At 41.7% G+C, this 15900-nt stretch overlaps 1 protein-coding gene across 3 annotated transcripts in view; it reads left to right on the top strand.

Annotated features, from left to right (window-relative positions):
• LOC140909025 (MFS-type transporter SLC18B1) overlaps nucleotides 1-15900 on the top strand; it is a 33453-nt gene extending 17553 nt beyond the window's left edge. For all 3 annotated transcript variants that reach the window (XM_073337348.2, XM_073337346.2, XM_073337347.2), the window contains exons 6-14: nucleotides 1917-2073; nucleotides 3757-3893; nucleotides 5405-5506; nucleotides 7337-7428; nucleotides 8761-8856; nucleotides 9755-9829; nucleotides 11271-11364; nucleotides 11470-11519; nucleotides 11797-15900. In XM_073337348.2, coding sequence (XP_073193449.1) covers nucleotides 1917-2073; nucleotides 3757-3893; nucleotides 5405-5506; nucleotides 7337-7428; nucleotides 8761-8856; nucleotides 9755-9829; nucleotides 11271-11364; nucleotides 11470-11519; nucleotides 11797-11863 — 870 coding nt within the window. In that variant the 3' untranslated portion in view covers nucleotides 11864-15900. The remainder of the gene's footprint in view (nucleotides 1-1916; nucleotides 2074-3756; nucleotides 3894-5404; nucleotides 5507-7336; nucleotides 7429-8760; nucleotides 8857-9754; nucleotides 9830-11270; nucleotides 11365-11469; nucleotides 11520-11796) is intronic.

Genomic DNA, 15900 nt, shown 5'->3' with positions numbered 1-15900 from the left:
TCCTGGATCAATGGAAGGAATGAGGATGGAAAACTGAGCTCATTCAGTAACTTATGCAGGAGTATTAGAAAATAAGTCGTCATGACTTTCTGAGGATTAGTTGAGGAGGGATTTTTAATATATTCTTCTTGTGATCCATTTGCCAGTGTTGTTTGAAACATGGGTAGGATACTTACAACATACAACTCAAAAGCTTTTGAGATTAAGTGGTGCGTTTTTAGTCTTCATGAAAACTGAATTCCGTATGGCATATGACCTAACCCGACAAAGGGAAATGGCCTGGCTTATCATTTGACAAGATCAAATCTTCTATTTCCCTATCCAAGGCCTTAGGTCATGAAGGTACTTAAAGATGGACTTGTTGAACTAGGGCCTCTGGCACCTGTCAGTCTTGTTCCGCCATGAGAGATAACAGAGAATGGCATATGTGATGTCTGTGAAAAATAACTAGAATCATCGTTTCCTGTGTTAGCAGCTAGACTCACAGAAGTAGACTGCCACACAGACATTACAGCATTGTGACATTAAAAAAAGTGAGCCCCCTTATTTAAACAAATTCAACTACCTGAAAGGGGGTTCCAAAGAGGATGGATCTAGACTGTTCTCAGTGGTAGCTGATGACAGAACAAGGAGCAATGGTCTCAAGTTGCAGTGCGGGAGGTTTAGGTTGGATGTTAGAAAAAACTTTTTCACTAGGACGGTGGTGAAACACTGGAATTCGTTACCTTGGGAGGTGGTGGAATCTCTTTCCTTAGATGTTTTTAAGGTCAGGCTTGACAAAGCCGTGGCTGGGATGATTTAGTTGGGGATCGGTCCTACTTTGAGCAGGGGATTGGACTAGATGACCTCCTGAGGTCCCTTCCAACCCCGATATTCTATGATTCTATGAAATTAACTCAAAAGAGAACAAGGGGAGACTTAAGTCTGGCATACATTTAAATTTTATCAGGATTTTAATTATGGGCAGCTTCCTGCCTGCTCGATCCACGTGGCTTTTTTACATCAAAAATAGGTATACTGGTAAAACCCCTCGTATGGATACAGGTATACTAGTGTAAAGGTGATTTCTACCTGTGTAATTATTCTTCTTCCTGCAAAGGAATAATTATACTGGTGAAAGCACTACCCATATAGTGCAAGCAGTACATCTTTCTAGTGTAGACATGCCCTTATGTGAGCTTTCTTGTCACTGTTCTATCACTTCCCAGTGGATATTATGGCTAAATACTCTTTTTCAGGAAAATTTATTGGTCTAGATATAAGCTGATCAAATAATGTAACGTATGTTGGCAATGGGGACTAATGGTACTACAACAGGAGGAGATGAAGTCCATGTAGGCCCTCTTCATACTGTTCTTTGAGGTCACATCCGATAAAAGAATCCAAACTTAATGGGTCAAACATATCTCTGTTGTAACTTGATGGACTTCATTAGATAGTTGCAGGGGCTAAACTTGACCAATTGTATGTAGGTAGAAAAGTTATTTAACTTAAGGCATCTTTCACCCAAGCCCCAAAGAGGTGACTTAATGATAATTCATTGCAATATGCTTACTAAGTTCTCCCCTTCAGGTTCTAATGTAATTTTGTATTTGGGAAGTGTAGTCACTTCATTGCTGGCATCCCTGCAGATGTACTGGGTATATGGAACATCACAGGAACTGGGGACATTAGGCGGCATGTGAGTGGCTAAGACTGAAAAAGTAAGAAGAACACTTGGTCTTCCTCTTAAAAGCTCACTTAGCTTTTATCCAGACAATTTTTCAGACTCCCTTTGCTGTACTTGCATGTAAAGATTTTTGTTTATGGCTATGATTTGTTCTAGCTCTTGATCAATGACAGAGCCTAGCTTCTATCTACTAACCTTTGTTCTCTCTCTCTCTCCTTCTCCCCCTTCTTCCCCACCCCCTCCTTAGGGCAGCCTTGAAATTTTTACAGGGCTTGGATTAGTGCTGGGCCCACCTGTAGGTGGTTTTTTGTATCAGTCCTTTGGCTATGAAATCCCTTTCATAGTGCTAGGATGCTTAGTGCTGATCCTGGTGCCTCTGAACGTGTACCTCTTACCAAAATACGGTAGGCTCTTTTCCTTCCTCTTCCTTTGGTCAATATTTCAAATTTGAGATGGATGGATAGATACATACTCTACATACATGAGGAATTAAAGGGTTTTACTAGCTATCCTTATGAGATCCCTGGAGCTCATTGAAGCACAAGACCTCTGTGGCAAAACTGCAACTGATTTTAATGGTGCAGGATCAGGTCCTTGTTGAACATAACTAAAAATCATGGATGCACATGGCTTGGAATGAATCTCCTTTCTTGTGTCCATCCCCATAAATACTAGCTTTCTCTGTTGCATTGAACCGAAGTGAGATTTTTCTACATGATGTCTCTCTTTGGGACTTTTAAACAATAAGTTGTCTTAGGGTACGTCTACACTGAAAAACAAACCCCACAGTGGCGAGTCTCAGAGCCTGGATCAACTGACTTGGGCTCATGCTACTGGGCTAAAAATAGCAGTGTAGATGTTCCCGCTTAGATTGGAGCCTGGGCTCTGAAACCCATGGAGGGTCTCAGAGTCCCCACTCCTGCCTGAGCAGGAACGTCTACACTGCTATTTTTAGCCTAGTAGCACAAGTTCAAGTAGTTGACCAAGCCTCTGAGACTTGCCATTGTGGGTCTTTTTTGCAGCATAGATATATGCTTTGCCTCACCATGCTACTGAGCAAGTTGGAGGCTTACAGTACCGAGGACAAAGGGATTCCTATGTATTGCATTCTACGATGCAAGATACATTGCACATGTGGAAGAGAATCCAGCTGCATGCATGTTGTGATTGCATTTCATTAGATCAAGTTTGGATGGCCTAGTTTTGGGGAGAAAAAGGTAGCCGGGAGGGATCAGTCGATGTAGCATAAACAGCCTATGTTAAGATAGTCGTCATATTGCTGGAGGATGAAACAAATGGAAGAGTACAGGTGTGATAACATTGGAGGATAAGAGGAACTGCATAGCTAAAGACTCTAATCTTTTTAGAAAGCCCCAAAGGGGGAGGATGGCAACTATGACAAATCACAGGAGAGGAAGCACCACCTATATATATGAGTCTGTATCCTGCTAACTACTGTTAGATGAAATACACCGGTTAACCATTTGTCTGACTTCGGAAGATGCTTATAGCTTGGATATAAATACTCTGAATTATGCAACTTTGGAATTTTGCAGTGTGGAAGTCCATTGTACAAAGAGCAATAGGCTCTGATCTTGTAGATTATAATGCATGTGAGTAGCAGTCTCATTGTACGCACAATGAGACCATACACATATTGAAGTGTATGCAGGATCAGGCCCATGGAGCATAATTTAGAAATGTAAAACATCGCAATGGCACCTGAAAAGTGGTTGCATTTCTTATATTTGTCTATTCTATCATCTTAGTCACTCAATAAGCACTTGTCCAATTACTTCATTCTAAACTGAAAGTGTTAAGTAGGAAAATTTAAGTTCCGATTGCTTTCTTCATTTGTCTAGTTTCCAAGCTGGAGGCTAAAAAAAAATTCTGGTCTTGTAACAATGTCCCAGGATGACCTGTAACATTCTAAATTTTGCTTCAATTTGTGTATGAGAGGACTACCTTCAAAGCAGTGGGAGAGGGAGAATACTGAATCTCAGAAGCAAGAAAGTGGGTTATAAGCATATCAAATTAAACACAATCCATGTACCAAAGAACAGTTTCTTTTCTTTTTTAAACAACAGATGCAATCGCTACCAAGGACTCGTTCTGGATGCTCATTACTCTGCCAAAAGTTGTACTTCTCTGTTTTACTATATTTTCACTAAGTGCATGTTTAGGCTTTCTGGATCCCACTATGTCACTGTTCGTTTCAGAGAAGGTGAGTCATCTTAATGTGTAAGAGATGGGTTAATGACTTCAGCAGTATGGAGTACTTTAATCCAAATATTTTAAAATCAATGTTTTAATAAATCCTATTCTATCAAATGTGCTTATTGTCCGTGTTATCTGAGCCTGATATTGTATTGCTGATTCTTACCTGTTTCCTGTCTCTGGCTAGGTATGTACAGATAATGCATGTGAATGTCAGGGGGTTCACTTGCATTTGATTGAGTAAGAAGAGTATTTTCAGACTTTGCAATAGCTGCCATTCTGGAATATTTGAACTGACTGAACTCCTTAAATATAAATTTATGAATTGTTGATGGCATTGTAGCATTGGCCTATAAAACTAGGGAAAGTCAAATGGCAAGTGAACAAAACTCTACGACATTCTAACTTACTTAAGAATGGTCATACTGGGTCAGACCAAAGGTCCATCTAGTCCAGTATCCTGTCTTCCGACGGTGGTCAATGTCAGCTGCCCCAGAGGGAATGAACAGAACAGGTAATCATCAAGTGATCCACACCCTGTCACCCATTCCCAGCTTCTGGCAAACAGAGCCTAGGGACACCATCCCTGCCTATCCTGGCTAATAGATATTGATGGGCCTATCCTCCATGAGTTTATCTAGTTCTTTTTTGAACCCTGTTATAGTCTTGGCCTTCACAACATCCTCTGGCAAAGAGTTCCACAGGTTGACAGTACGTTGTGTGAAGAAATACTTCCTTTTGTTCGTTTTAAACCTGCTGCCCATTAATTTCATTTGATGACCTCTAGTTCTTGTGTTATTTACTCCTTCTCATAACACTTCCTTATTTACTTTCTCCATACCAGTCATGATATCCCCCTCCCCCTTAGTCATCTCTTTTCCAAGATGAAAAATCCCAATCTTATTACTTTCTCCTCATATGGAAGCCATTCCGTACCCCTCATCATTTTTGTTGCCCTCAGAATGCTTCTCATTCTGTGGTTGCAGCTACAGGGAGACGCCTTTCCTCTCTTTTCCCCATTCACTGTGCTGAATATCTTTTCGTCTGACTTTTTAGAAAAATCAAATCTTTGGCTTTTAAACGGCGGGGAAAAAAGTATTTTCAAGGCAAGTCATGCTGTAAAATAAATGCACCAAATAGGAAGCTATAAATACATAGTATTCTACTAACTGTTAGCAAAACTAAAAATTGAAGGTGTAAATGCAAGAATTACTTAATACCAATCTCTGAGATTTAGACTTCAAACAGCCTAGATTAAGTGTCAGCATTCTGGATTGGGGGCAAATCTGTTTCCTTTTGAGATTAGACTTGAACTGTGTATATCAGTGGAGTGATGGAACCTGATGAACTGAAGATATTTGGGATAGGGGAGGGAATTGAAAATCTACAGCTGATATCCAAGTATTGAAAAATACAAAATAGGAAAAAGAATGATGACTTCAGCCACTTAACTTAAAATGTGATGATAATGGAATACTTTGCTAATTCCATGCTTTTTGTAAAAAATTTATTTTACAGTTCAAATTACCAGCTGGTTATGTGGGGTTAGTATTCCTAGGTTTGGCACTCTCCTACGCCCTGTCTTCACCATTGCTTGGGTTTCTAAGTGATAAAATGCCGGTAAGTACAATCTCTAATTGCTTGTATGGTGTCCTCTGTCCATGGCTAATTTAAATATGCAAAATAAAAAAAAAACAGAGATGTCTCTATTCTGAAGTCCTAGACCCAGACCCCCATTCTGCACAGGGCCTTCACACCTGCACTGAATCCCATTTTCCTCAAGTCAATGGAACTTTAAAAGGGCTCACCTGCATGGATCCCTTTGCAGGCTTGGGTGCTATAATAAATCCATACACTTGTCCATCATGTTTACTGTATGTATGTTGTAGCTGGTATAGAGCAGGATTTTAGGTGGGTGAATACCTCTGACTCACTATTTCAAGTAGAGCTGGTGGCAGGAGATTATGGGGCAGTGAACAAACTATCATGACATTGTCTTTTTCCTCTCAGAAAAATGTTTTGGCCCACTGTATCTTCACATTCTTAGTAACAGTCTCACTGTATGAATATATTTCAAATGAGCTCAAGATATGTGCACGGTGTAGGACAAGGGTAGCCAACCTGTGGCTCTGGAGCCACATGCAGCTCTTCAGAAGTTTAATATGCGGCTCCTTGTCTAGGCACCGACTCTGGGGTTGGAGCTACAGGCGCGAACTTTTCAATGTGCCGGGGGTGCTCACTGCTCAAACCCTGGCTCTGCCCCCACTCCACCCCTTCCCACCCCCTCCCCGGAGCCTGCAGTGGCTGTGCTCCTCCTCCCCTGAGCCTCCTGCACTCCACAAAACAGCTGATCAGGGGGTGCGGGGAGGGAAGGGGGAGGTGCTGGTGGGTGGGAGGCGCTGGGACCAGGGTGGGGGAGCTGATGGTGGTCTGCTGACGTATTACTGTGGCTCTTTGGCAATGTACATTGGTAAATTCGGCTCCTTCTCAGGCTCAGGTTGGCCACCCCTGGTGTAGGAGATTTTGGTGACAGCCTTTTACCTTTGGAGATCCTTATCCAGGCCTTACCTGATCACAAGTGAAAATGTGTCCACTGTTTTTTGATATAGTGCAGATCACTTTTTTACTACTTTTGGCTGTCGCTAATTGGCTGAGGAAAATAGGAAAAGCAGAAGCATTGTATGCCCAAAATGAGGGTGCATTGTCAACTTTCACTTGACAGTAGTGAGAGCCATTAATCTCACATCAGCATCACATGTACACTTTTACTTGTTTCATTTATGCTGCAGAAAAGTAGGACTTGAATCATTCTGCTTGTGGAACCCAAGCTTTGGGCCCCTGGTAGCAGAGTCTGCTTGGAATGGGGGCCCAGTGGCTTGAGATGCCCTCACCTCCTGAAAGCCTCCTGATACTATCTGCATAGTATGGAGCAATTGCCAGGGAGTGGGCATGACCTAGGAAGTGTACTGATCACTGCTTCTCCCATGCTTCTCCTTCTGGCAGAGGTCCTGTGGAGCCCCAGTTATAATGTAAAACAGCTTTCCCCAGTGGCCACTTCTAACAGCTGATTTTAGGGGGTCTGAGGTAGTCAAGCTAAACTCTAAATTCCTCTCTGGTACCTGTCATAACTACAGCATGTTCTTACACTGGGAATAGGCAATACTGTGGCACCATAACTAATGTTGAGTTTAATGACCTGTCCTGTGATATGGGGGAGAGAATATTAATTTCCCCCAGACAATTATTCTAAATCCCTCTCTCCACTTCACCGTGTGAGGTATGAGCTGCTTCTGAAGGAAGGGAAATGCATCTGAATGAGTTTCAAGTATCTTCCTTTCTCTGGTGGTCCAGAAGCACCTTAACCAAATTATTTTTGCGTATGTGCTAGCTTAACAGATAAGAGTTTGGTTGGGTTTGGATTTCTTCAGACCTTTGATTTCTCTTTCACAGCACCTAAGGAAATGGTTGTTGGTCTTTGGGGGCTTACTGACAGCACTGTCCTTTTTCCTGTTAGGACCTGCTCCCATCTTGCACATTGAAAGGTACAGTTTACTGCCTTTTATCTCTATCTAATACTTGTTAACTGAGCCTCTTCAGAGTTGTATCTGCTCACTTTAGTCTGTGTGTAGGGTGGAGAATAATAAAGTTTAGTTTTCTTATTACTGGTAAGTTCTCCAGGACCAACATAGCTGTGGGAGAGCAAAGTGATTTATTTTGTGGCTTATGCACCTTAAGAACTAACTATGGCTATGCCTTCACTGGGGGGAGAGAATCCCACTGAGAGCCATCTTGATGTAATATCCAAGGGGAAACAGGTAATGTGTTTTTTGACCTCAGTGTAGCTAGGTGGGGTATAGGCTATAGCCTGCATTTGGTATTTACCTCAACTAGCTACACTGAGGTAAAAAAACTACAGTGCCTGTCTCTCCCTGGATATTTGACATTTGAAATGCCTCTCAATGGAAAATCATTGGCAAAAAAATGTGAAGACCATCTGCATTTTTTTTGTAAAGCCACCTGTCCTAGCCCTCTTATCTGCAAATGACATACTCTGTTACATCTGTGAAACAACACTGATGGCCAGGGTTGCTAAGATGTAGAGCCTTTTTTCCCTAACTTTTGAAGAAGAACATAACCAATTTCAAACATTTGTGGGCGGAGGGGTGAATGGAGGAAAAATCTCAGGAAACTAGCTTGGGGCTTGTCACCACTTACCGGGCGATTGATACGTGGCAGTCGATCCACTGGGTTTTCGATTTAGCGGGTCTAGTGAAGACCCACTAAATTGACCACTGATCGCTCTCCCGTCGACTCCGGTACTCCATCAGAGTGAGAAACATAAGGTAAGTCGACAGGAGAGTTTCTCCTGTCGACCGAGCATGGTGTAGACACCACAATAAGTAGGTTATTCATGTAGCTGGAGTTGTGTAACTTAGGTTGACTTAACTCCATAGTGTAGACCTGCCCTTATAAGGTTTTTTCCCCTCCTCTATAATTACACTGGTGTAACTTGAATTTAACAATCCCAGAATGAATTTGCAGGGTCAGCAGTTGGTAAAACCATTCTGTGTTTATAAACTGAACTTCTTGCATAAGGAAATCATTGATGCAATGAACATGGAATCACAGAATTCTTTATTTTTCACAAAGTCCATTTTTCAGACTGGAGCTGCACTCTTAAGAAATCTCTTCTGTCAAAATATGTAGAAGAATTTACTAGGTAATTTTAAAATGAATATTACAGCTAATGATGCTTTGAAGGGAAAACTAGTCTCTTTGAATCATGGAGAGCTGGTGTAACAGTCCTAAATAATGAAAATAAGGCTTTATTTGAAAGGAATGGTATAAAATTTCTTCAAATGCTTATTTTGCAGCAAACTCTGGATGTTTGTCCTAATGCTGATTTTGATTGGCTTTTCCCTTGGGATGTCTGCTATCCCACTGTTCCCTGAGATGCTCCATTGTGTTTAGTAAGTAATCCTGTCCATCACAACTTTAATTATTACTACTACTGGAAGCTGTTCAAACAATTTTCAACCACCATTTCATTCTCTGAGTGGGAGAAAGTAATTAATTGTTGGTCTGAGCCTGAGACGTTGGGTAAAACTTTCAAAAGAGCCTAAGTCACTTTTTCAAGTGTCTTTCTTTTTTAAAAAAAAAAAAAAAAGAGGAGGAGAGATCTGGGGTTCTATATCACTTAAGCACTTTTGATTTTTACATATTGGTAAGGGGGTGTAATGGCCTCATTAGAGTCATAGGGTCCAGGTGGTTTTGGTGGTTTGCATAGCAGGCCACAAGACTGATGTGTATATATTTATTAAAGGGACTTTTATTTCAGGTCATTGGAAGGGTTAATATCCAGCAAATATCATTAGCTCTCTGGGAGACCCCACAGCAACAATTCTATCCGCAGGCGTCAGGATTACTTAAAATACAGTTTCCCGTCTCTCATGCTGCTTGGCCATAGTGGGTTGAGGTCCTCTTGGTTCCATGTTTAGCCAAAATGCATTTCTCCTTGGAACCAAGGGCTTTCCCCTTTTTCAGACCCATCTGTCAGCTTTCCTTCTCCTGTGCCCCACAAGACTCACTGTGTATGACTTGAAAATCCAGTTATCACACTGCCAATGGGGATGACACTGTAGTGCTGGAAATTTCACGTAGCATTGTCCTTACCTTCCTTCTCCCAGGGAGGTGGTGCCAGATGGCTTAATAGGCAAGATATGGGGCAGAAAGCTGTGGATCCTCCTTGGAGAGAGGCTTCTCTGTGCTGGATGCACTTGTGTTCACGTTAATGTATTTTCCAGTCATGGAGCACTTTAAAAGGCAAGTCGTGTGCCTAGTGGAAATAACCTGTCTGTCTTTCTCCAGTGAGAATGGATTCGAGGAGGGGTTAAGTGTGTTAGGACTGGTGTCTGGGCTCTTCAGTGCAATGTGGTCACTTGGGTAGGTACACAGTCACTGTCTATAAACTTCTTTTGTATTTTGGTCATAAAGTTGTTGGGCTGCTTAAATGTGTAAAAAGGCCTGCTTGCCCTGTAGTGCCCCCTGCTGGCCAAATATGGCTCTTCAATGTCCTGCCTCAGTTTCCTCAGCTCTCAGGGCCCCCTCAGAATGCCACACGTTTGGGTAGCATTTACCAGGATTTTAGTCTGCCCCACTTTATCATCCGTATTGGCAGCTGATGGGATTCTGTCTTCTGAGTGACTGAAATGCTCGCTATCCTGCTTAGTGCTGGACCGTTGAGAACAATGCTGGGAGTTCATCAACAGCCTGGTGGACATAGTACAGATACGTGCAGTTCATGGTCACCCACACCAGTTCTCTCCTGTTACTAAATACGTCTTTAAGTTGTGTACATTGAAGCAGCTTTTTGAAACTGTCTCTACTTCACAGTTCTAATAAGGGCATCACAGCATGGGTGGGTTATAAACCCCTGACAATAACTAGGCCGCTGGTGTTTTGTGACGAGTGTTGGCTACACAAATGATAACTGTTTCAGTGCTAGAGTGTACTTCCCCCATCTGTTTGTATCTATCTGTCATGTCAGCTTACGCTTAAATTTGAAGCTGTTAGCAGTGGCATTGCGGCCACTTCGTATAGTGGGGGTGTTGAGAACCATTGAACAAAACTGTAAAACCTGTATAAGATGGAAACCACTTCAAGCCAGGGGGTGCTGCTGCACCACCAGTGCTCCTAGTTCCAGCACCTCTGGGTCTTTGGTGCAGAGACCATCTATGAAGGGGGCCTAACACAGTGGGTCTGGCTCTCTAGGGACTGCATCAATACAAGTAATAAAAAATATTAATGTATCAACTCAGTCTTGGACAGTGAAACTATACTGAGTTACCTCCCTCTCTGTTTTCCATTAACTTCACAAGAAGTGAAGTCAATTGTAAACAGACAGTAACGTTGTGCGACTGCATGAGAATGACACTGCACCGTACTTTCAGTACTGTACTAGTCACATTGAAGTCGGTGACCCTGGTAAGATGCTCAGCACCCCAGAAAACTGGGCACCTGTATAAACAGGTTAATTTTAAACACAAGGCCCCACTGCTGCATTAAGTTCTAGCACAAGCCTCTGCACAGTCCCATTGAGATCAGCGGGGCTCTGCATGAGCTCAGGAGTTTGAAAACAGAGGCTTGTTTTTATTTTGAGTGGCTTTTTTTCCCGTCCACTAAATCTGAGTTTGGTGCATGGACTACAGTGACAGAGTCCCTGTGTCAATTACCTCTTGTGCTGTACCGGGGCAACCCTGTGCCATCTGTACATTAGCTATAGATCTGAAACCTCTTGTCTCAACATATTGTAATAAAAACTCTTACCTGTGACCTTTGCAATCTGTTCTTTGAGGTACCCATACTTCTTCTCTGATATTTTTAGAGCTTTTGTAGGACCAACATTAGGTGGATTCCTAAATGAGAGGCTGGGGTTTGAATGGGCTGCTACCATACAAGGAGGATGGGCGTTACTAAGTGTAAGTAAAGCTAGCATTCTTGCTTGTTGCTTTTATTGCAGACTGCAACTGTAAAATATAACACAAATATGACAACTGTAATAATTGGTGTCCATTTCTTTAAAGGGACTAGCTATTGGAATATTCTATATCCTAGAGGCCTCACGAAAAGGAAGGTACTGTGGGACTTTTACATCCATTTCAAACCAGTTTTAAAAGGTTTTCATTAAGGAAAATATAGATTCCCCCCTCCCCCCCCCCACCATACTTCTGTTTCTTCACACAATCAGCCTAGTAATGAGAGACTTTAAACATTTCTGGGGGCACAGAATGCACTTCCATTTGTTTTGGGTTTTTTGTTTGTTTGTTAAATAATGCTAGCATTATGTATGCAAAAGTATCCAGAAGCTCTGTCAAACTGTTTCCTTTTTCCTTCCTTGTCTTCTTGAACAGATCCAATTTGCAGACCCCTCTGGGCACAAATGAAGAAAGCGTTCACCTATTGGCTAGTGAGACATAGCCAGGAATACTTCTGGATCAGCATTTTTTTTTTATTTTTTTTTTAAAGTGAACTTAGTGGACTTAACACCCAAACACATTGTTGCATAATTCTAGAGCTGGGAGAGCCACTTCCCATAATGCATAACGTGGATTATTTGTAATTGCAACATATTGCCACATTGCTATTCTGGTGCTCTATTTAAATACTGCATGCCTTTCTTTTGGATGTTCCTGCTGTGGATTGGTTGAACTGGTAAATCAGATGTCAGCCTGCTTCTGTGTTCACAGTACAGTGCACTGAAGAGAGATTTTTACACAATGTGAAAGAACTATGTTTCAGAGTGTTCTGTTCCTGTACTTGAATCTGCTAGGGACAAACCCAGACAGTCTGTCACTACCATGTTTTATTGTAATGTGTGTTTTCCTTTTTCTAAAAGGAAGTTAATGGTTAAAATATATCTGATAACATTAGATGTTCAAAGGGAATGTGAAACAGTGAGCATAATGCTCTGTTAAATAAAACCAGGTAACTTCTTATTTCTAAATTCAGTGAATTTCTGTAGCCAAATGAGATTACAAGTGAGGATGGAAAGGAAGTCAGCCATCTCCCATGTCCTCCTATTAAACATAGGAGTGGGAAGAAAAGGCAAATCTTGGGGAATGGGAGAGCTGAATTTATATGCTAGGTCATATTCAGTAAGTACAGCATTGCACCTGTTTAGACCAGGACTGAATTTGACCCATGATGGAAAGGGAATTGGGTCAAATTAGTCTGCATTTCTATTGGGTGTGTAGCCCATAGGGCTAGCTTTAGCATTTATTTTATTCAGCAATAATGTAAGGAAACTACAGGCCTGTATCCTATAAAACATTGGCTTCAGCAGTTAGCTTAAGGCTTTAGGTCTATGAAATTAAGCCATTTATCTGTGCCAAGTGGTCACCCCTAAGTTTTGGGGAACTGAGAATAGTGTATAAGGGGGAAGTTTGTCAATAATGACACCAGCCAACCACAGGAACATGAGCTAACATCAGCTTGTGGATATCTTAGGATGGGAACATCTGCAGATGTCTGAACACAAGGGTGCCATGGCAATGAATTGATGTATATGATGAGTTGAGATCATTAATATACTAACCTACAGGAGAAGGGCAGCCCAACATTAGTAGGGTGAGGAGATACAAATAAGGAAGAGGGGAGAAACATCTGCTGAATATGCATGAGATATAGTGGTATCAGCTAACATAAAAGTATCCCAGTCTGTGGGCAGGAGGAGAGAGAGAGATGTTCAGATGTATTCTCTGTCTACCTTGCTGGGTTAGAGTATTTGTGACTTTGCTAAATGTATTAAACTATTGTAAATACAGAAGGGTTCCTAAACTCTGTGTGTGTCACAACTCTGCACATCAGGGTTCCCAACCAAACAGTAATCTCAGTAATACTGGACCTGATCTTGGGACAAGAACCTGTCAAACCTCAGAGTGTGAACTGGGAATTCTTAAATAATCCATATAATTAATATACAATTCATAGATCAGGCTACAGGCGACTTACCTCTGCAACTATGGCAGAGTTTATTTCTTCAATATATAGAAAGTACATGCAAGATTCCCATCTCAAAAAGCTCTGAGCTTATAATCCGGAACATCCAGTCAGCCTCACCCCTTGAGAGCAGCCAGCAGCATTCTAATGATAAATCCCACCTCTACTGTAGACTTCCCTAAATCCTGGAGGAATGGAGGGGCTTGGAAGGCAAGGTAAGAGTGAGGGGAGTGAGTGCCAAACTTCAGGAGCTGTCACAGAGATTGACCTGCCAACAGCATTTCTGCTGTATATCAAGAGGATTTCAAGCACCAGCTGACCACAACTGTGGTCTTTTCTTTGAAAAGAAAAACGGGGGGGAGGGGAGGAGCTTCAGGGTGAGGGAGGGAAGGAGGTTGGTGTAGATAGAGCCCTGCACAGACACAAAATTTGTATCCGCGTCCAATCCACAAACATTGTCCGCAGCTATAAAGCGGATATCTAGATTTGCAGGGCTCTACGTGTAGGCCCACTTTACCTTTAGATTGATTGCTCTGCTAACACAATCCTGCATTCCTTTCACAGTTAGGTTTATTCCTACAAGCTTTAACATGGTTTGTCTCCTTGATAGATGCAGAAACTTGAAATTTCTTTGATTAACTTTAAACATTGTTGAATATAAATAGCTAAATATGTACATTTTATTTCCGAGCATCCTGCCTACAACACTTTTGTAGCTATATCTTAATACTCAGTAAAGGTGCAAACAAGTTTGTAATAACTTAAAAAATAAGTTACTGTGATGGTTTTGCTCTACTCCCTGCAGACAGGGCTCCTCCTCTTGGAGGTTCTGAGGAATAGCTCACTGGGTCAACACCCCTTACTGCGGTTGCTCACTGTCTCTCCACCTCTCTCTTTGTCTGCAGCCCCTCTCTTGCCCCAGGAGGTGCTGCAGCCTCTTTGTGACTCAGCTCTCCAGCCAAATCACTCTGTGTTCCCCCCGCCTTCCAGGGTTTTACCTGAAGTCCTTCTGCACAAAAAGTCCCAGGCAGTCTTCTCCAGCATTGCCCTGATGGTGCCAGTTCCTCAAGGGTGGGTACAGGAACTCAGGGCCACCCTCTACTCTGGGTTCCAGTCCATGGTCCCTCAACCCAAGCATTTCTGGACTTTCCTCTCACAGCTCTTACTGCTTCTTTCATAGACTGCTTCCTACAACTCCTGGTTTTCCTCCTTGCCCTGAGTGTACCAGCTCCAAACCCTCTTCCCAGGGAGTGACTGCCCTTTCCCAGCAGCAACCCCTGTCTGTTGCCAGCTTCCTGGCTTTATAAGCCCCACTATTCCTGCAGAAGCTGAACCTGCTTGCAATCAATTCCCTGCTCCCTTGCTCTTCCTCCAGGTGCAGCCTATGGAGTTATTAGGCCTACCTGTCAACCTTAACCCCTTCCAGTCCTGTGTGGGATGGACACCCTATCACAGTTATAGTAATTTTATTAATACCATATTTTGCATCAATATTAAGGTCTCTGTCCCACAAATGTCATCTTGAGATTTCTTTTAGAACAGGAAACTTTGGAATTTTACTTGTTCCATTTTAGAAAGAACATTTTTCTGAAACGTCAGTTTATTTATAGCCACATCTACTAGTCAGACTTAGAGAGCGGTGTTATACACCATCCAAGCATTTGGCAGGGTCAGGCCTTACACTGTAAAATCTTCAGGACAAAAGCTTAATCATGTTAATTTTGTCCACCAAGTAGTCCCACTAATTTAATCTAGACTACACAGGAACATTAAAGAGGAAGGGTGGTCCAATGGTTAAGGTGCTAGGCTGCTACTCTAGAGATCCAGGTTCAATTCTCTGCCTTCCTGGAAAAATTTATTTTGATTAAAAACAAGACCCACAAAACAATTTAGATTATAGCACATAACCAGTTCCCTACAAAAACAAAAAAACCTCTTTTTATTCAATATTTTACTGCTGGAACCATTTTAAAGAGGCTACCACCACTCCTCTCTTTCTGCTACCAACAATAAGAATAACAACACAAATAGGCTAATAGTAATAACACATAATGTTTTATTGCACAGAAGTTGGTATAGTATTAAAAGTTGGTTCTGACTATTATATAGCCCTAAGCATTATTTTTATTCTCCCTTCACTTCAGGAGTATGCAGCTCTGGATATTTTTAATCAATAGGCGAACCAATGTATTGACCAGAATGAGTAGTTAAAGGCTGGTTTGGTGCGGGGTTTTCAGCAGTATTATGTTATTCTCACTTAGTTCTATTATATGCAATATTTTTGTTCTCTGTGCTACTATGGAACTGAATATTCTGTTTTATATTAATAATTAACTCTTTTATTGCCTGGAACAAGCAGTTAAAGGTTAGTTTGGACTGTTTTTTTCATAACTAGTATGTTGCTCTCTGTTGCATTACATGTATCATTTTCGTCCCTTGTGCCACTTTATAACAGAACGTCGGGGCAGTTTTAGTAATAAAGCTATTTATTGCCTGTAATGGCCAGTTAAAGCTCA

This window comes from Lepidochelys kempii, chromosome 3 (genome assembly GCF_965140285.1).
Source record: "Lepidochelys kempii isolate rLepKem1 chromosome 3, rLepKem1.hap1, whole genome shotgun sequence".
In the NCBI taxonomy this organism is placed as follows: domain Eukaryota; kingdom Metazoa; phylum Chordata; order Testudines; family Cheloniidae; genus Lepidochelys; species Lepidochelys kempii.
Note: the sequence above shows the minus strand (reverse complement) of the source record. Positions and strands in the feature narration are given on the sequence as shown.